The sequence below is a fragment of the Hipposideros armiger genome, unplaced genomic scaffold (assembly GCF_001890085.2).
Source record: "Hipposideros armiger isolate ML-2016 unplaced genomic scaffold, ASM189008v1 scaffold_365, whole genome shotgun sequence".
NCBI lineage: Eukaryota > Metazoa > Chordata > Mammalia > Chiroptera > Hipposideridae > Hipposideros > Hipposideros armiger.
In genome coordinates this window covers 824,974-845,797 of record NW_017731715.1, presented here as the reverse complement: position 1 = coordinate 845,797, position 20,824 = coordinate 824,974, and the positions used below count along the sequence as shown (strand labels likewise).

At 40.2% G+C, this 20,824-nt stretch overlaps 1 protein-coding gene and 1 pseudogene across 1 annotated transcript in view; both read right to left on the bottom strand.

Annotated features, from left to right (window-relative positions):
- The window catches only part of SLC25A13 (solute carrier family 25 member 13), a 177,478-nt gene that overhangs the window by 39,395 nt on the left and 117,259 nt on the right, over nucleotides 1-20,824 (bottom strand). The window contains exons 12-13 of the mRNA XM_019662069.1: nucleotides 10,694-10,746; nucleotides 8,901-8,981 (exon numbers count right to left, since the gene is read on the bottom strand). Of these exons, the coding sequence (XP_019517614.1) occupies nucleotides 8,901-8,981; nucleotides 10,694-10,746 (134 nt within the window). The remainder of the gene's footprint in view (nucleotides 1-8,900; nucleotides 8,982-10,693; nucleotides 10,747-20,824) is intronic.
- On the bottom strand, nucleotides 11,289-18,530 carry LOC109393128 (enhancer of rudimentary homolog pseudogene; annotated as a pseudogene).

Here is a 20,824-nt window from a genome sequence, read left to right as displayed (position 1 = left end):
CTCCCCCATTATCAACATCTCTACCAGAGTGCATTTGTAACAACTGATGAGCCTACACTGACACATCTTATCACCCAACATCCATAGTTTTATTTAGGGTTCACTCTTGGTATTCGATGGGTTTGGACAAATGTATGATGACATATATCTATCATGATATCATATGGAATACTCTCACTGCCTTATAAGTCCTCTATGCTCTGCTTATTCACCTTTCCCCACCCTCCCACTCCTGGCAACCACTGACTTTTTTATTGTCTCCGGAGTTCTGCCTTTTCCAGAATGTACTATATAGTTGGAACCATAGATAGAGCCATTTCAGATGGGATTCTTTCACTTAGCAATATGCATTTAAGGTTCTTCCATGTGTTTTCATGGCTTGATAGCTCATTTCTTTGTAGGGGTCAATAATATTCAATTGGATATATCACAGTTTATCCACTCACCTACTGAAGAACATCTTGGTTTCTTCCAAGTTTTGCAGTTATAAATAAAATATCCTCATACAGGTTTTGTTGAAAACATAAGTTTTCAACTCCTATGGGTAAACATCATGGAGTGCAATTGCTGATCTTACTATAAGAGTATGTTTAGTTTTGTAAGAAACCTCCAAACTTTATCTTTCAAAGTGGCTGTATCATTTTGCATTCTTACTAGCAATATATGAGAGCTTCTATTCCTCCTCATCCTCAGCAGCATATGATGTTGTCAGTGCTCTGGAATTTAGCCATTCTGGTAAGTGTGTAGTGGTATCTCATTACTGTTCGTCTCATTTTGTTTTGATTTCTTTGTGATTCTAACATGATAAATTCACATTACCCATTCAATAAAATCTTTTCTACTAAAAAACACAGGCAATAATGAATAAGTTACACCAAATGCCCCATGTTATCTCCATCCTCTTCTTAACGTTCTACATGAGGGTTAGTTTATTTGCCAAGTGAAGCCAAATAAAATCAATAGGAGCTTTTTAAAAGCTGGTTCCTTTACTGAGTAATCATGGAAAACCTTTCTTATGACACATTCTGGGTATGTACACGTGTAGGCATGGTACAGCTACTCCCTAAAGTCCATCAATTCCTTCAACCTGCTCCAGTCCCTGGAGCTAATGCCTCTACACTGGCCATCTATGTCTAAATTAACAGCAACACAGTACACCAAACGACTACACTACATTAACTGCCCTTATCACTAACACCTTCTGGTCAAGCATTTATCCAGTCAATAAACATTTCTAAGCCTCTCCCGTATGTCAGACACAGTGCTAGGCACAGAGGCATAACAGTGAGACATGGGTCCTGTCCTCAGCATTTTTAGATGCCTCAGTTTAGGAAACATTTACCAAAGGTTCCCAGCATGCAATCACCTGTCAGCACACAGATTTATAGGGATGTCTCCCCAAGTGGCAGAATAGGACCATATTTAACAAAGATAGTAGGTCATACCTAATACCTGAAACAATCTCTAAGCCTTAGAGTCAACAGAGCTGGAAGATAGGAATACATCAAGAGTATAAATGAAGAAAACTTACAATATGAGAACTGAAGAATTATGGGCAGTTTATTTTGCTATATTTTCTACCTTACCTTTAATAAGGTTATTTTGACATAATTAAAAATCACAATTATAACATATGTTATAACATATGAATATAGAAAACTTTGTGATATGATCTTGACTAAAATATGTATGTTTGGTACAATTTTAAGTTTATAAAAATCTGGAAATGAATAATATTGTAAATAATGTAAAGCTTATGAAAGCAAGGATAATTTAATTCACTTTAATCTTGTTGTAAGTCTATTAAACTAGAAATTACCACTGATGAACACCCCCCCCCAAAAAAAAATTTACAATATGGTCTCACATTGTTGGGGGTATGTAAAAAGATTCTCCAAGAGAGTATTCCAAATAACGATAACAAAATTTGATACACTATAACCATTATATTTTTATTAAACTACAAATGAATTATAAAGATATATGCATTACGAAAACAACCTTATTTCCATAGCATCAATATAAAACATAATAAATTTTGGCTGCCTGACATGCTATATAGGAGCAACCCCATAGAAATCCAATGTAATGACTATGCCTCATGCCATTCTGTATTTATAACTAGGATATGTGCACAGAGACTAGCACAGAGGAACAAAAGTTCTGCCTTAAGAAAACTGCATTGTGAGGTCACAGCCACAGAAAACCCTGGGAAGAAAAAGATCACAAAAGCAGGTATTAAATCCATTTCGGGCAGTCTGACTCACCAGTTCTTTCTGATTGCCAGAGCACGTGTGTTCATATGTGAGGAAATTTTCTCTGTGGTTTGATATGATGGGATCTGAAATCTCAATGGATTTCAAGCTCAACCATAAGGAATATGGCTTTGCGTATAGTTTATGATCAAAATACATACACTACTATTAAGGGGATACTTAACAGAATTCAAGCTAAAACTAAAATATTACTATTGTAGAAGGGTTTGAACACATAATTTACAGACAGCTGAAACAAATGGATTTGTTAAGCAAAGTTGTGACTATTTAGGTGGGATCATGACTCAAGGCTGCTCTATGGCCTGACATACAAAGATGAGGCTTGCCAAATTTACTGTCTCAATAATTAAATAAAAAAACAAAACTGTGAAACTTGAACTAATTAGCTAGGGCTGAGAATGAAAAGAGGCTGAAGGTCGTACTGTGTGAAGGTCAGATGACCAGCAACAACATGAAGGGAATCCCTGAAGAAGTTAACACCATGAGGAAAATACGTGGATCTTCAAAATAAAAATAGGCACAGAACACTGACAACACCAAATGCTGGCGAGGATGTGGAGCAACAGGAAATCTCACTCATTGCCAGTGGGGATGCAAAATGATACTACCACTTTGGAAGACAATTTGTAGGTTTCTTACAAAACTAAACATACTCTTCCCACAAGATCCAACAGTTGCACTTTTTGGTATTTACCAAAGGAGTTGAAAACGTATGTTTTCAACAAAAACCAGTAGCTTTATTTATAATTGCCAAAATCTCAAAGAAACCAAGACGTCCATCAGTAGGTGAATGGATAAATGAACTGGTACCTCCCGACAAAGGAATATTATTGAATGTTAAAAAGAAAGGAACTATCAAGTCTTGAAAAAAAAAAAGAAGAATCTTAAATACATATTACTAAGTGAAAGAAGCAAATCTGGAAAGGCTATATATTATATGATTCCAGCTGTAGAACATTCTGGGAAAGGCAAAACTATGGAGACAGTAAAAAGATGAATGGTTGTCAGGGGTTGGGAGGGAGGGTGAGATGAATAGGCAAGCACAGAAGATTAATAGGGCAGTGAAAATACTCTGTACAATATTATGGTAGATTTACATTACAGCATATTTGTCCAAACCCATAGAATGTATGGCACTCTGAATGTACCCTCAGGTAAACTATGGACGTTGAGTGAGTGTGATGTGTCAAATGTAGGTTCATCAATCACAACAAATGCACCACTCTGGAGCGGGACTGTTGATAACGGGGGAGTTTATACATGTGTAAGGACAAGAGTATGTGGGAAACTTCTGTATCTTTCTCTCCAGTTTTTGAACCTACACTGCTGTAAATAAAAAACAGTCTTAAGAAAAAACAAAACACGTGTAGAGAGATGCAAAGTCACTGTGAGAAAGACCAAGAGGAGAAAACGGAGAAAGTAACCAGTTCCCAGAGCTGCCTCAATTCTCAAGAGCCTTTGATTTCATTCTACGCGCACCCTCAGGGTAAAGCGCCACTTAAGTTTTGCTACTTTAGTGAATTTCTGCTTCCTGCAACCAAGAACAACTGGGAGTAGGAATGGGTTCCAGAATCTGCAACGGATCCTCAAAGAAGACATGGGGTTAACTATGAAGTAGAGGGCAAACGAGGACGCCCCTGTCCTGCCACACTGCTGACCGAACTGCCAGTGATAGGCTCTCTGCTCTTATTCTCATGGAGAGGTAGGGTCTAATGTCTCTCCTCTTGAATGTGGGCTGGTGTGAGTGGCTTATCTGATCAATAGAATCCAGCAGAAGTGACATTCAAAGTTAGATCCCAAGAAGTCTTGCAGTTTTAGAATGTCTGCTTTGGGCAAGCTCCCTCTTAGGACCAAGCTGCCGAGGTTTGAAAAGCCGTAGGTACACAGAGAAGCCACAGCAGGTGCTCTGGACAACAGCCCCAGCTGCTCCAAGTCAAAAGTGAGCATCACTGCCAGCCACAAATGTGAGCTACCTTGGACATCCATCCCAGTCAAGCCTTCAGAGGACTCCAGCCCCGGCTGCTGTCTGCTTGTAACCACAGGGAGATCACAAGGGAGAAAAAGCCCAGCTGAACCAGTCAATCCACAGAACCATGAGATAATAAATTGCTGTTTGAAGCCACTAAGTTTTAGGATGACTTTGTGTAGCCATAGATAACCAGAACGCCTCTCCTCTGTGATGGAGAAACACTGAAATCACTCCCATGAATTAGGAAGGAGGGGAGGAGGGTGGACAGGAAGCCAGATAGTGAGCAGGTGTGTTGGCAGTAGGGAGGGTTACAATTTTAAATGCACTCGGTATTGGGCATGAGTTTAAATGGAAGGGCTGAAGAAATGACTTTCGTCTAGGAAAGAAACCACCAAGTTACAAAAAACTTGGTTAAATAAATACACAGTGCCAACTATATTTACATAAAATCCTATAAATCCACACATCTATAACAGACATACTCACGGTATGCCACATTACAGCATTTAAAAACAGTATTCCCATTTACTATTCTGACAAGCAAAGCATATGAGTTGCACTAATGGGAAACAATGCAATATGGGGGTCCTCTGAGTTGCTCCTATAGTGCTGGGTCTGACTGAAGCATCCCAAAGCAAACATTTATACTGCTTAGGGATACACTCAGATGTAACAAAAAGTATAAAGATGTGCGTGGAAATGAAAAACACCAATTTCAGGATAGGGTTATCTCTTGGGCGATGAGGGAGCTAAAGGCTATTGGGACAGGTACATGAGGGCCTCCACCTGCATTTGTCAAGTTTGACATCGTAAGCTAACTGGTAGGCACACGGGTCTTTGTATCCTTTTGCTCTTCAGAATCATAAACATTAACTGCACCTGAATGTGATGCCAAAAAAAAGACGAGTAATAAAAACTTGCCTGAAAAATGGCACCTGGTACATGGCTATACAAACAGGCATAAAAACATCATGTATATGGGAATTACCATAATAATGGAAATATAGGTGACAATATTAAGGTCACACTTACTTGCAGGGGACAGCAACTAAGATTGTTCTTCATGCTACGCTTTTCCCAATGGTGATATTCTCACCAATCCCTTTCAGCACCATTGACATGAGCGTATCAATTCTTTTTCCCACTTAAAATGAATATAAACCCCCATAAGCATTAGATACTTTTGTACATATATACATGCAAATGTGCATATGCGTGTCTCAATGGAAAAATACAAATATTATGAAAGGACTATTGTTCAAAAAGCATGTTCACTTATCTTTCCAAAAATTATTATAGAATACTACTATTTTTCATAAGTATATAAGTACTTTTAATAATATGAGCTTTATAAGACAGAGGTTCATACTTTTTTTCTGCTTAATATTATTTCATTTCTTTTCAATGTAGATTTTCATGCCAAATAAATTGATCATCATATTTATATCTTCCTTGAAATCAGTCACGCCACCATTTGTACTTCCTTATCTGATGACCTTAAGATCAAAGGATCACAAACTAAGGATCTCAGCCCCCTCAGGGTTTCAACTCTCTATTCCACTAGATGCATAGAAGACAGTTCATACACACTTATTTTGTTGAACTAGGAACTGCAACCTAGAGACCACATGGCATTACATGCTATTTTTCTCTTAAAGTAACAGCAACACAGAGATAACAATAATGTACTCAGAGATAATATGTCAGTTTTTAAAGTCACTGGGAACCTAATTGGAAATGAGTAGTGGTGACAGGCCCTCTCCCCTCTCCCCCAGTTACTGAGAGCCTCTGCTGTGGCTGACAGTGATAGCCAATCACATCTCCTACAGGGCTGAGCTCCTGACCCAAGACGGGGAAGGGTAGAAAGAAACAGAAGGTATATATATTTTGTGCAGACACCTGAGGGTTTAGGTCTCTGTCAACACCCCTACAACTTCTAGCCTAATTTAGAAAGTAGAAAACCAGCTTATGGAAAAAACACACACACACAGAACCTTTTAGACTTAGAATTTGTAGCCCCCAGTCTCAGCATCTAGTTTAGTCTTGAACTGTGCTAAATACATCACTACTGTTAAGTGTGAATCTACAAAAATGCTCAAAAAACTGAAATCGAATTTTTTACAGTGCTCTGAACTAAATGTGCAAAAAATGAGTTAAAAAATAGTTCGATTTACCCCTTCACATGTCAATGAAACAGAAGAGTGTTTTTTAATCTCTTCAGTTACAGATTTTTTAATATAAAAATAATTAATGGGATTAATTTTATTCCCTTTTTCCTCTAAAATCTTCCATCAAATTAATTAATACTATCATTTTGTGTTTGTTTTTCTAAAAAAATATAAAACAAAACAGACTATTAGTTTTGCCAAGTGCTATGAAGGTTATGAGACAAAGATCTTTCTGCATATTTTCCATTTTTGTAGAAAACAGATTACAAAACAGAAAAAGCCTCCTTCAAAGAAATGAGCAGCTTTGATTACAAGTGCAAAAGTCAGCCATGTGTACTAATTCTCAGTAATAATGAAGCAAGGTGAGCTCCCCAGGGACTTAAAAGTCAAAGCCTGGAAATGCTTGGGTGAACTAAGAAGGCGAACTACTCATGTGACACAACTTTTCAAAACCCTTTGTATTCCCAATTGGACAGACAAGACTGTGGGACTCACAAGGACTTTCTAAGGTGTGTGACTGGCTTAGGTGATGGGGAAAACTCTGTCACAGCTTGCAAAGACAGATGCTGCTGCTATTAAAAAAAAAACCACAATGAAAATGGACTCATCCATCCCACCACTCAGAGATCTAAAGGGGCCTGGATTGCTGGCTACCTACAGGATTGCTTACCTGAAAAATAAACTCTTACTTCTTAAAGCCATGACTGGAAAAAAAAAAAAAAAGGCAAAACAGGAGGCTTGAAACACTAAGGGCCACTGTCTACCAGCCTTTGAGATGAAGGATGGCAAACCTCATTTCACAGATATTTTAAGTAGCTGTAAAGCCCAAGTGGCTCCAATTTTAAGCCTGTGTTTAGATCAGGTTTGAAAAAGGGCTGCACCTCTTTACAATAACTAGGCACCACTTCTGATGCCAATCTGGGCTTTGTGTTTGAAATGGGCAACCACATATGAGAAAACAAGACCACCTACGGTAGACAATACGTGCCACAACCGATCTCCTTGGCACCCAGACCCATGTGCAGGCAAAATGCTTTCATGAAAAAGAAAATAAACCTCAAGATTATTGCCAAAATCTTGAACAGTATCACATAATTAATTTCACATTTTAAATTCTTACACAGGTATATAATCATGTATTTTCAGTAGGTTTAAAATCTGACTTTTTAAAAAAAAAAAAAAAACCCACCTGACCTACCGAAATGCCCTGCTACCTTGGGTCATTTGGAACACCCTGCAGGACAAGCTTGAGGCTGTCTATGGATGTGCCTGTTTAAAATTAGAAATCCAGTTACTCAAATGGAAACTGTAGTTTTATTTAAAATGAAGAGCAGTTTCTGCAACTCCTCATGTTCTTTTTGATTATTCCTGTGTGCCCTTTTTATTTAGGACATTAAAGCCTCCCCTTTTCATCCAGAACGCTCCTAAAGTTACAGGACAAGGGGATCCTACCTGGCCGTCTACGACAGGTCAGTGATCAAACAGAAAGAGAGGCAGGCAGTTGCCCAATCCCGTCTACCTTAAGAATCACCAGAAGTTAGGGCTTAGCTCCTGCTAAATACAAGGAACCCCCATTCAACGTTAGACAGGACAATGAGCCCTTTCCAAACAAAGGTTTAATATTTCCAGGTATGTGCCCAGCTTCCAAACTCAATGATTTTCAAGGAAAGATTATTTTATGAATACCATTGCCTGAACAGAATAAGCTAATTAAAAAAAGTGACCTCATCTTTCTTATAAGAAAAGAAACATAGGTTTAGATGGAAAATATACCAATATTGTATTGCCCTAGTGATCAAAGCCCATTTATTTAACCAACCTTATCTTGAAATAGTACCATTCTTTGTATGAGTTTAATTTACTTAAAATGTGTTTACATTCACATGAACAAACCTGTACATGAGATAAAACAAGACATGTTTTGCTGAGCTTAAGAACAAGATGCAGGTTGTTATCCTTGTAAAGAAATACTCATTCCAAGCGTTTTTGACAATGCAGAGCGCACTCAGCCAGTTATTTCCCAGCATCCCCTCTCCAGGAGCACCGGGAAGCTTGAGGCGCTGCTGGCACGTGGCAGGTAAAGCAAAGCAGAGCTATGGCTGCGGACTTCAAACTACAAACTTTAGTGCCTGACCCAGCAGAGGTGCCATGAAGAAAGAAGGTAATAAAAATTAACTTTAGAAAAGGTTAGCAAAGATTTCTCAAAGGCCAAATGCTTCTGCCACAAATGACGTCTACTGCAGGACCAAATGCAAGCAATGACAAGTTTAACAGGCATGTCTGAACAGGCAGTAAGAAAAGAAACATTTACCCTTCCACCTCAGGAATGGTTCTCCTGTCTAGGAAAAGCCGAGGAGCCCTAGTAGACTCTGCCCTTGTACAGGATCTGTGGTTGAACAGAAGCCTTAGTCCACACATGTTTACCACAGTGGTGATATGTCTGTGAAACAAGTCTTTTCAATGAAGAGATCTGCAAAAGATACTTACACAGCCTCCAGCAAGAATTTCTGCTGCAAGTGGGACCGAACCATCTTTGTGCATACATTTATCCCTCACAAAATCATTCACCTTGAAGAAAAATATTTATAGAAGCTGATGAAAAATATAAAGAAAGTCATTAAACACATATAAATACACGTCTGTAAATGTTATTTTTTCTGTCAGTTTATTAGAGTAATCACAAGCTAAATAAATTAAAGATCTTAAAAGGGTTTGTTTGAGAAGTGCTCTCAATAGCACATATATAGTTTTTAAAAGGTTACAAATACAGGGTGCCAAAAAAATGTATACACATTTTATGAAAGGAAAAACCTATTAAAATTGTAATACTCAATATAGACTGATAACAAAAGATGAATACAAGTCACGTTTGACTTCTGCAATTACAAGAGGTGCTCAAAGTGGTTACCATCAGCATCCAGACACTTCTGATTACAGCAAACTGTTGCTTGAGCAATGTTGACCGAAGTGTCCACTTATATATATATTTTGGAACCCCTGGTATACACACACACACACACACACACACATTCCTGATATTTCAGGGGTAAAAAATTAAAAGATAGATAACTTACAAGCCTAAAATTCAAATATGTCCTATGATTATAACAGCATAAAAAGAGAGACATATTGACAAAGAGACAAAATGAAAACATACGCTTTTATAACTTAAAAACTGTCTCATGGGTTTGATTAAAAATCACTTTTAAGTCTTCTAACAAGATTTAATCTAAAATAACACTCATCATTGAGACAAATTTGGCTGAGCATATTTTTCAACTTAGTCAAAGCTCAGTATCTAAAAATTTTCTCAAGGATTCTCAAAGAACATCAATAGCATTAATTAATTAATTAAGTATAATATTCTTAAAATGGTTATGTACTACAAGCAGTTTTGAGGATCAATCATACGTGCTTGGATGATACACGCCAAAAAAGATCAGCTGTCCCAAGGTCATATAATAAGATGGTAAGAGAAGACTTCCAGGGACCAAGGCTGCCCGGCACAATCTAAAAGTAGAGCTTAGCTTTCTGGGCTTCACGTCCTTGTTGACGTAAATGCGATGTCTCTCCATTCCACAAACACTGACTGAGTACTACCATCTGCCCAGGTGGGAGCCGGGCACTGGAGAAACAACCTGAAGGATCAGCTTCAACTAGAGCTCAGATCCCTCAACATGTGGCTTTGGCAAATGCTTAGAGAAGATGCCCTAAGCATGGATTCTGCGAACAGCACGTGTAATTCAATGAGGGCATGCTTTCGAATCAGAAAAATCTGACTTTGAATTCCATTTTTCCCACTCACAAAGGGTGGGATCACAGGTAAATATCCAAACCCTATGGGTCTCACTTTCCGTATCTGTAGACTATGGGTCAGACTTCACTTGAGATTAAAAGAATGATAGATAATACATGTAAAGAACCTGACATGGGAGGTATTGAAGGAAATTTAGCTGCTGCTGCCACCACTATAACAATGATGATAATGATGATGATGATGGCGATGATGAATGTGGTGGTGATAATGATGGTGATAGTGATGGTGGTGGTGGTGGTGGCAGTGGCAATCACCCAAAGTCTTGTTCAAATATATTATCTTATTTTTGGGTGTTCAATGTTAAATGGGGAAAAATAAAAGCTGTGTGGGGTGAAAGTCCTATGTTAAAATCAGTTAGTACCTCTGAGGGAACACAAACCTGCTGTTTCACATAAGAATATCTATTAGATTCTTGAGTACATGCAAACTCCTTTAATAAGAAGCATCGACTCAAAAGACTTACTGTAAGTTTTATGGCCTTCTCTGGGGCAACTCCCAATAACTGTGGCAACAGACCTAAAAAACAAGAAAAAGTAGAAGTATATTAAATAAATTAGCATTAACTAAACAAGTGAACAGCTCTAAAGAGGGGATCACCATCTAAAAATTAGGGCAATCTTTGCTGCAATTTTAAGCTATTACTTTTTTTTTAATAACTAAAGAACATTTATTTGTTTTTCACAAAGACCTTGGGGACATAACTAAACTGTGTCACCACCCCCGACTCCAACTTGAAGAAGGGTTAGTACAGTGAATGCTATAGAGCAGGCATGAACAATTTTTGAAGGAGTGGAACCAACATTAGCTGACAAAGAACAACTTCCATCTAAATAATCATAAAAATGTTTAAGTAAAAAAAAAAAAAACCCAGGAAAAAAAGAGGGGGCAATGGGCTTTCAGATTGAACCAGATCCTCACATTTCACCTAACACATTCAATCCTGGCTAGAATGGACAAAAATGGAAACAGGATTACGAGAACACAGAACTTCCACTACAGCACGCTGTACACACCTGTGTTCCAAACCCACCCCCATCCCCTTATTGCTTCTAACACAACTATTTCCCGGCCTGTTGGGCCTGCCGACGAAGGAGCACACAGATCTTCTCTTTAATCCAGTCTTTGTTATAAGGCTGGTGTGTCTGGGTATCAGCTCGGTAAACAAGGCAGCTGAGGTCTGCCAGAACATCAACAAAATCAAACAACTTGCTGATATCATATGTGATAGAGGGGCTGTTGGGATTCATTCTCTTCAGATGTTCTTCATACATTTTACAAATGCCTTCCATGCATTCATTCACAGATTCATAGTCAGCATAAGTTCTTCCTTCTGGCCTCTTGGTAGGCTGTACCAGCAAAATGGTGTGAGAGACATCGCGCCAAACTCTTTCACTGCAGCCGCCGCCGACACTCTTTACGCTATTACTTTTAATGAGAATATTCACACTGGAATGTTTAAGCACTAATGTCTAACTGCCACATCAGACCCAAGAAATTCCCTCTCACATTCTGGATTGTTTGCACGTTGGGCAAATCAACAGTATTAGCGATACAGGAAATCTCACAGATTCCATGGCAAGTTTGCTCTTTCCTTCTTGCCTCTTAAATAAGTGAACTTTAGTGAATATATTACTTTTTACTAACACTTTTCTCATCCTCCCCATTCCCAAATGCCCACAGTTTGGCCATTCATTCATTTAGCCACTATGACTTGGTGAAAAGTACAAACAAGGTTCTCGATCTGACTGGTGTCAGATGGAAGGAGGGGAGAGGACTTTCTGAAGAAGTAACCATCGGAAAAACTGCATTCCAGGAAGGGGAACAGATAGGGCAAAGAAAGCAGGGTAGGAACAACTGGGCAGAGATGAGGAAGCCTGTGGAGAGTAACAGGTTGGGACAGAAAGTGAGCAGCTCTGTTTTGGACATGTTGGGATGAGTGGGCTTTACTAAGAGTCAGGGCACAAGGGGGAGATGTAGCCTTTAACCGGAAAGGGCCACTTCTAGAAAAGGAAGCTACGACAGGAGTGGACCTACACATCTGAACTAAAAAACGTTATTTCCATTTGTTCTAAGATAATAAAATCAAAGATAGGGGCCTTTTCTTAGAAACACACAGTAAGCTAACCCCAAGGATATATTGCATATATAATCAGAATATATTGTTCCCTGTGTCATACTGCTGTCCTTGAGAGGAGCTTCATGGTGTTATCCTTCATAAGTATAATTTTCTAATTCATCTATACCAGAAGGTCCACTTGCAGCCTCTTCTGAGAGACCAGCCCTGCCCACGCCATCTTCCTGAAACAGCGGCCTGTGGCCCAAAGTCACTAGCTCTGGGGCTGTATGTATCAGTCTACAGGTATTTTATTGAGTAGCATAAGGTTTCAAACATAGTTTGCACTTATTGTAAAAACAGACAGACAGACAGGCAGACACATAAACAGATCAAGCGATCTGACAGCTCCGGGCCTCTTTCTCGTATCACAGCAATCTGCTTCAGTTGGGTGAGGCTCTGGCCTTTAGACAGGACCCAAGCATCCATTCACCAAGGTCTCCACCATGCCGACAAAACAATGCAGACAAGCGCTACTTGTCATTCATCATTTTTCTTGCTCTGTTGATAGTCTCATAATAGAGGAACGTTTCTTTGTGTTTGTGGCTCTACAAAAAGGGGACAACTGAAAACAAGACAGTTTCATGTTTTAAGAAAAATGAAAGAGAGCTCATTTCGTTGTGGAACTAAATGATGATGAGCATGCTAATACTAATGAAAATGTTCTTAAAAAGCAGCTAAAATATTATTTATTATGTGTCAGGCACCATTTTAAGCACTTTACTAACTCATTTAATCTTCATAACCACCCTACAGAAAGAAAACTGAGGCATACAGAGATTAAGTAATTTGGACTATATTATCCCGATGATGATAAATGGCGAGACTGGAATTCAAACCTAAGCCTTTATACTCAAGAATCTATGCTTTCAGACAACACTCACTTTTGTCCTGTGCCTAATATGCAAACGTGTATCTGCCTCTCACACTCATACTCATAACCTGCCTGGATCCTATAAACACTTGAGTTTGCAACGTCTTCTCGAGGCAGCCATATTTGGAGCCTGCTTCATCCCCAGGACCACAGCTGACTGGACAAGGAGAAGACATCCAAAAGACACGTAGCCAATGAGTTCAGCAACCTGGACCCTATGACCTGGCACCCACAGGGGAGCTAGCCAGTCAGGATCCTTCTTCCAGGAGCATGACAGAGTCCTTAGGTGATAAATCAATTTAAAACAGAGGCAGAAACTGAGAAGATGCCATGTGGAGTGGGGAAAGCAGCTAGTTGAAGCCATGTGTGTGCTAATGCCATGAGGAAGGCGAAACCATGAATATAAAAAGGAAGTGGGTTGGCAGAGAGAAGAGAACGTGGAGCAAATGGAGTGGAGATACCAAAGGGAGAGGACACACAGCCCATGAAAGGTGCCCAGGTGGAAGTGCCGACCTTGACCATCTTCTGGGCCACTGAGACCAGGTTCCAGTGAAACTTCTGCCCTGGGATCCCTATGAGATCTCTGCCTTCTCTCTCTCTCGCATGTGAACTCTTATAAGAAGTTCCTCTATGCTTCTGCTAGCTTGAGTAGGGCTATGTTCTTCACAATCTGAATGAACCAAAGCAGCACAGAAAATATGACTATGAAACCACCTGGGCAAAGCAAGTGCTCTTATTCAAAGTAAGCATTCTCTCTTCCTAAACTACAATCACTTATTAATCTTTTACTGATACCAAATAATATGAGATAATATATCTATAATATGACAAGAAAGGCTTTATTATTACTTTATGAAAGTACATTAATTTCTAGTAGTAAAATGCAGGGATAAGCTGTTTAAACGACATCTTAACATTTACAATTTCCAGTTTAGTCTCTGCATTCAGGTCAAGTGCCAAAATGTTTAGTTAAATATTTACTTGCTAGAAGTATTTTTCTCATCATTAAATTGTATACCAAAGCCATGGATGGGTGGAAAGCACTGTGATTTAAATGATGATCTCTTGTCTCTGTAACTACCCTGTGACAGTCTTTTTAAAAGACTAATAAAAAACTGCCCACAGAGCCAAATGACTACAGTGGTAGATATAATCACTTCAGTCAGCCTTTTAAGCTACTGAGATGTGTCTTTCTCACTATAAATTTACTAATGCACAGTGAACAGCAAAAGACAAAAGAGAAAACCATGTACTTAAGACTCAACAGAGGACAGCAATATTTATTTGTTCAGCAAACATTTAACAAATGACTTTTTGTGCCTGATAGTGAAAGGAACTGGGATGAACACAGTACAATCTGTGCCGTCCCCTGGAGAAATTCTCAGTTTACAAGAAAAGGGTACCCTAAGTGTCTCTGTGTGCCAGAAAGGGGACAGGCCACCTAAAACCATAGTGGTGAGTACCATAGCCCAGGGACCTCAAAGTACTATGGGAACACAGTGGAGAGAACCATTTGTTCTACCTGCAGGAAGGAGAAAAGCATCAAAGAAGAGGAGATACTTGACCTGGATCTTTAAGAATATACAGAGACTCAGTGGGGATAAAAGACAGGACTCAGAATGGAGGGCAAGGTGGTCCAGGCAGAGGGACTAGCAAGTACAAAGGCATCAAAATCTCAAGATCATGGCACATTTAGGGCAGGATCATTGGAGGCTATGGTTAGATCACAGACTTTGTAATAAACAGCAGTAGGAGCGGTAATGCCAACATCCAGTATTTAGGGGCACTTACTACACACCAGGCAGTATTCTCTGTGCTTTATGTGGATCAGCACATTTAACCCACACAACAATAAACCAATACCAATAAATCAGTGCATGTTATTCTTGTCCCCATCGTCAGATGAAGAAACTGAGGCAGACCTCATGGAACCTGCCCAAAGGCACTCAGTTGTCAGATGGGGGTGGGGTGGGGTTCAACCCAGGCAGTCTGGCTCTAGGGGTGCTCCCACCTGGTACACCGCATTGCTGCCCTTCCAAGCCACACTAAGGAGCTTGGATCAAATTCTGTAGATGCATGGGGTGGGTGGCTTTTAAAATAAAGGGTAAAATTTAAAAGTAAAAAGTTCTAGAGGCAGGTGAAGGATGGTAAAGGGCAGAGACTCACAGCTGGCAGAGTAATTAGGAGGTTAGAAAGTAATATAATCGGAGGCTCCGAGTTTTACCGTATTAGTTGAATAATATTCACCTAAATAATAATATTATAGTTGAATAATATTCACCTAAATAAGAATATAAAATCAAAGTACAAATCTATGCCTAAGACCTGGGCCAGAGGGGTAACTGGGTAAGTACCATTCTTGTGGTGACTACCCTGGCTCAACAGGGAAGCAAAAGGTGCTGTGGGGACCATCTGGTTGCCACTACAGATATGGGCCTTGATACCATTCATCCTGGGTAGATGGCCTTGAGGAGTGGTCATGATCTGTAGGACAACGAAAAGTCACAGAGGTGGGAATTTCAACAGCTCTCCTGGTTCCCTGACTTCAGAGGGGAGAGGGGTAATGTGGCTCAGTGATGCCTGAAGCAGCCAGTCTTGTTAAGGCACTTCAACACCATCACACTGAAGTCTAAAGCACATATATGTTTGACATCTGGGTAACTAAGAAGAAAAATTAGGCTTCTAATATAAGATGTTTCTGTTGGATTCTGGAAATTCATTTTAACCATTAGAAACAGAGAATGGATGTGTGTGTTGTTTCTAACTTGTCAAAACAGCAGTCTATTTTCCAACTGCCCCAAATGAAATTTATTAGTGTGGTTAGTTTTCTAATCTTCTCATTTTAGTTCAGCTCCATCAGCACATATGGCAATGCTTCCTTGGCAAACTTGACCAGAAGGCTGCTAATGCGAGAAAAGATTTACAGGGTACAATATTAATATAGTATTTTGTCTTCAAATTTCATGGGTTTGAGATATAAATCACACTATCCCCTCTGATTCCAGTCCCTTGAGCAGCCCAATGAGAACTGAGCTGGAAGTGTGGGGACTAAGCCCTCATCAGGACCCTCCAACTCAGCTTCAGGTAGCCCCCCGAAAGGAGCAGTGTGCTGGATCAGAGGGCTGCTATGCTATTCTTTACTTAAAAACTTATTAGAAATATATTCTGGAATCTCAGAGTAGGGAGATGCTATGAAAAAAACTCATTAACAAAGCTGGCCTAATTAAAACTATTTATTTTCAATGGCTTGGCAGCAAAATGAATGGTTTGGAGCGCGGGCTCCGGAGGTAGCCAGACTTGGGCTGGAATCCTAGGTCTGTGCCTCTTTCATGCTGAGTGATCATGGGGATGTTATTCTTTGAACTCTACGTTCCTCATTGGTATACCAAGGATGCTAATTATGACTCACTGGTTTATTGTGATAATTATATGAGTAAATGTATACAAAGAGCCAGACACTGTTTGCAACCTATCCTATGTATTAAAAAACGTGATGTCTTTCTACCTATCTGTTCAAGGCACATCCTCTATCCTCTTCGTGCTTACAAGAGGCAGTGCAGCCTGAATAACATTCAGTCCAGAATCAGATAAGGAGTATAGACGCTCCCCGACTTATGATGGTGGACTTTACTATGGTGTGAAAGTGTCAGGCGTTCAGTAGAAACTGGCCAGGCTAAGCTGTGAAGTTCTGTTGGTTAGGTGTATTAAATGCATTTTTGACTTACTGCTATTTTCTTTACAATGCGTTTATTGGACTGTTCACTCCATCACAAGTCGAGGGGCACATGTAAAGTGCTGTTCCCATGGCATTATGCCCATCCTTAGAAGAGCTGTCCCCAAGCAGTGAGGGCACCTCTGATCTGATGGTGTTCACCAGCCCCACTTACTTTAGGCAATGATAAGAAACTAGCGCAGACATAACAACACACCTTCAATTACGTTTTTAAGCTAAAATGAAATGTTTTAGTTAAGAAATTAAACATTTCTCAATCTGTGATGCGAAGCAACTTTTCACAATGTAATTTCTACCGAGCGGGAGAAGAGCCAGGTGGTTAAGAGCACGGGCTGGAGTCAGGCTGCTGAGTTTGAATGCTGACTCTGCCATTTATCAGCGGTGTAATTGTGGGCAAGTTATACCCACTCTCTTTGTGCCTTAGTGTCCACATCTGTAAAATGGGGATAAACACAGAACCATCTGCACAGGGTAGCTTTGAAGATGAAAGGAATTAACATACACAAAGCCCTCAGAATAGTGTCGAGCACATAGTAAGTACCACGGAGTGCTTTGTTGTTGTTGTTTGTTCATTTTTGTCTTCTTTCATCACCACCACCATCATCACCATCCCCCTCTTCCTTTAGGGAACTGGAATCTAGAGAGGATGAGCAGCTTTTCCCACGTCACTACCTGGGGACTATGCAGAGTTGAACTCACTGCCCACAAACCTGGACTCTGCGCCCCCTGCTGCTCAGCTTTTCCCTGTTCACTCCAGTGGATTTGGTTCCAACTTCCTTCTCTACTCTGGAGGCGGGTCTTCCGGCCCAGACTGTTCCAAAACCTCTCTCTGGGCCCGACTCACGCAGGACTAGCTCCTGCACTGACTGGCCCTTGCACACAACAAAAGCAGGGTAGCTAAGTGTGGGCATCTACATCATGCCATCACCTCCCTCCCTCCAGGTCCTCAATACCAGGCTCTTTAAAACACGGAAGGCGCTGCACGGCAGAGCCAAACTGCAGGCTATGACCTGGTGAACAAGCGAGAGTCAGGGAATCCACCGGGCATGAGGCTCAGGGAAACCAAAGCGTCAGGAGCCAGGCTGACGGTCTAGGGACCAATGTAACCACAGTGTGGCTGGTGTCCCAAGAGACCACACTGGACAAGGCGAGCAGGAGCGTAGATGGTGAGGGGCTGCAACAGGGAAGACACTCCATAACTGAGGCCGCATTTCTGTCTAACAAATTCAGGAGTGGCCAGCCCAGCCCTGAGAAAGATAGCTTAGAGCACCTATTAATAAAATGGGGGAGCAGGCACTCTCCATTTGGTCGTTTGGTCAGGGAAATTAATGCACAGCAGACCCCTATTCCTATAGCTCAAGCCACGTCCAGCACTTTTGGGGTTATCTAGTTTCAACCCGGAGGCAACTCCTCCAGTGTTAAATTCTTAACCTCCTGACCTCACCATGGAGGCCACTACACTTGCCCCCATCTTCCCAGAGAGCCCTCCTTGCTTTCAACATCAGATTAACCTTCATTCTGGAGCTATCAGCACCCTGCGCGCCCCGCCTCACAGCTTTTATTCCTGCTCCTATTTCCATGGCCTTCTCTCCTCACTTGTTCAAGCATTCTTTCCTCCCTCCTCCTTTTCCCATTTGTCTGTCCGCTTTTGACTCATATTGCCTCTAGGCATGAGGCATTTCCACCCTCCCAACTGCACTATCCCCTTTCACAGGCCGCATTCAACCCGGTTCTCCACCCCAAGGTGACTGTACAGTGGCACGGGGGAATGGGGGAGGGGAGCACAATGGCAGATATTAAGATTTAAATGCTTGTTTATGTGGGTTAAATGTTTTATTGAAAGTGTCAAGAACCATCTGTCGTCTTAGCTGTGGCTCAGGATGCCTTTGGGAGACGGAGTGATCAAGTGTGAATTAATGATACGGTCAAGAAAAAAATTTAGTTCCTTTGGCTATTCCTCTATTTGGGGGGCTTTCTAGAAGTGACAGTGATTGGGAAGAAGGATCACACCCTTTCCTTCAGTGTTTCACTCTGGGATAGGGCAACTTTCAGAGTCCTGGTTACCTGCTCTTCTACCTAAACTATTTCCTTGGAGTTGAGATTTAATCTATGTCCCTTGTTTCAGTCTCAGCAACGCCAGTAGCTAGTTGTAAATTATCATTCTTTGGAACTATTTCATTCATTAATCTTCTCTTCTCCAGGGTATGTCTAGTTCCATCTTTTTGTCACCTTTCCCAATTTTCTAGCTCATCGTTGTTCTCATCTAGCCCTTGCAAACCTCCCACGCCCCCGATTTCAAGTTAGTGCTGCCTTATCTCCTATTTTAATGCCCTGTGCTCAGGACACTTAGCTCACTGAAGGTTTCAGGAGATTTGACTACCCAGTTCATTTGGGCTGCCCAAATCTTTTGTTCATTTCTGCTTGGTCTCCTCTAAGCAAATATCTGCCTTTTGATCTTTTCACAGCTTAATAACCTCCAAGAAAATATGCAGAAATTGACCAAGAATACAAAACTCGAACCAATCCATTTTGCACTCAATAGAAGCCTTGGTGGACATGGATGGGCACCCGTGACTCAGTAAAGTTCACGGATTCACTGTTGTTTGTTCTAAGATGCATGCATTCTTAAGTTATGGCAAACAGAGTTGCAGAAACTCCATTTTATTTCGGTGCTAGAATTTTTAAATTTATTTCTATCCACAAGAATTGTGCAAGAAGGAATATCACTGTGGAGCATATAATTTGGATACTCCCTTCTATGGAGCCATTAACTACAAAAAGAGACTTAGCTTAAACTAGCTGCCTGACAAAACTTCCTTCTAGAATGCAAACAAATCAATAACTTCCTGAGATATCACTACAATATCCTCTAGATGTCACCTTGAGAACATTCCAGGATGGAAGATGACTGCTTTTATATCATACAGACAACATGAAATAGACACATTTAAAACTTTATAAGCCTGGATCAATGAGCTTATTAATAAAACTTTTGTTTGCCAATTACCTCAAAGATAAAGTAGTGCTCAAAATTAAGTTTAATTCATGAAATGATCTAGTTTCTCTTCTTGGCAGATTTTCTTTATGGCTTAGCCTTCCAATAGAAATAAAAACCAAAAGCTTCCTTTAAGAAGTATAAGAAGTATTTCTCATGGATTCTGATTTTTTTTGAATCCCTCTTTCTCCCCAAGGGCCTCCCAAAAACATTTTTCTAGTTTCTAAAGCTACTCATCTCATTACCTGTAGCATCTAAGGAAGGAGAGCACAGCAAAGCTTAAAGGCAGAAATTGGTTATTCCTGGAACATTAAGAGCATTTAATTATGGATGATTACTCAATCAATTGTTTCTCGTTAATATGCCAAGTCTAGAGCAGGCCAATAACTGACTCATTTGGTCATGCGGTTCATTCAAACCAAATGAGCTGTCAGGTAATTCATTAAGGATTTTAAACACTTGAATGCATTAAATCAATATGAAGACTGGGGAAGAAACAGAGGAAGGCTTTCACAAGTGACTTCAGAGAGATCTGCATTATCTAAGGTGCTATTTCCTTTAATATAGATAGATTTAGCCTGGAGGCCAGATTTTCAAAAATTATACAAAAACCTAGGAAAATCGATCTTGTAAAGAAAGTAGTCTGTATTATAGAGAAGGTTCACAGAGTCAGTCTCATAGGATTTCTAAGAGGATCTTTTCTAACAACCAAAACTTACCTTCTCCCTAAATAAGAGACTCCCAGAGACCAAGAAACACAGAAATATGAAGAATAAGACCTAACCAACCACAATAGTAAAATTACATGTGGCACCCTGAAGCACAGGACTCCATGTCTACTGAAGACAACTGGGTTAGCCGTCTCCTTTGGACTAGGCG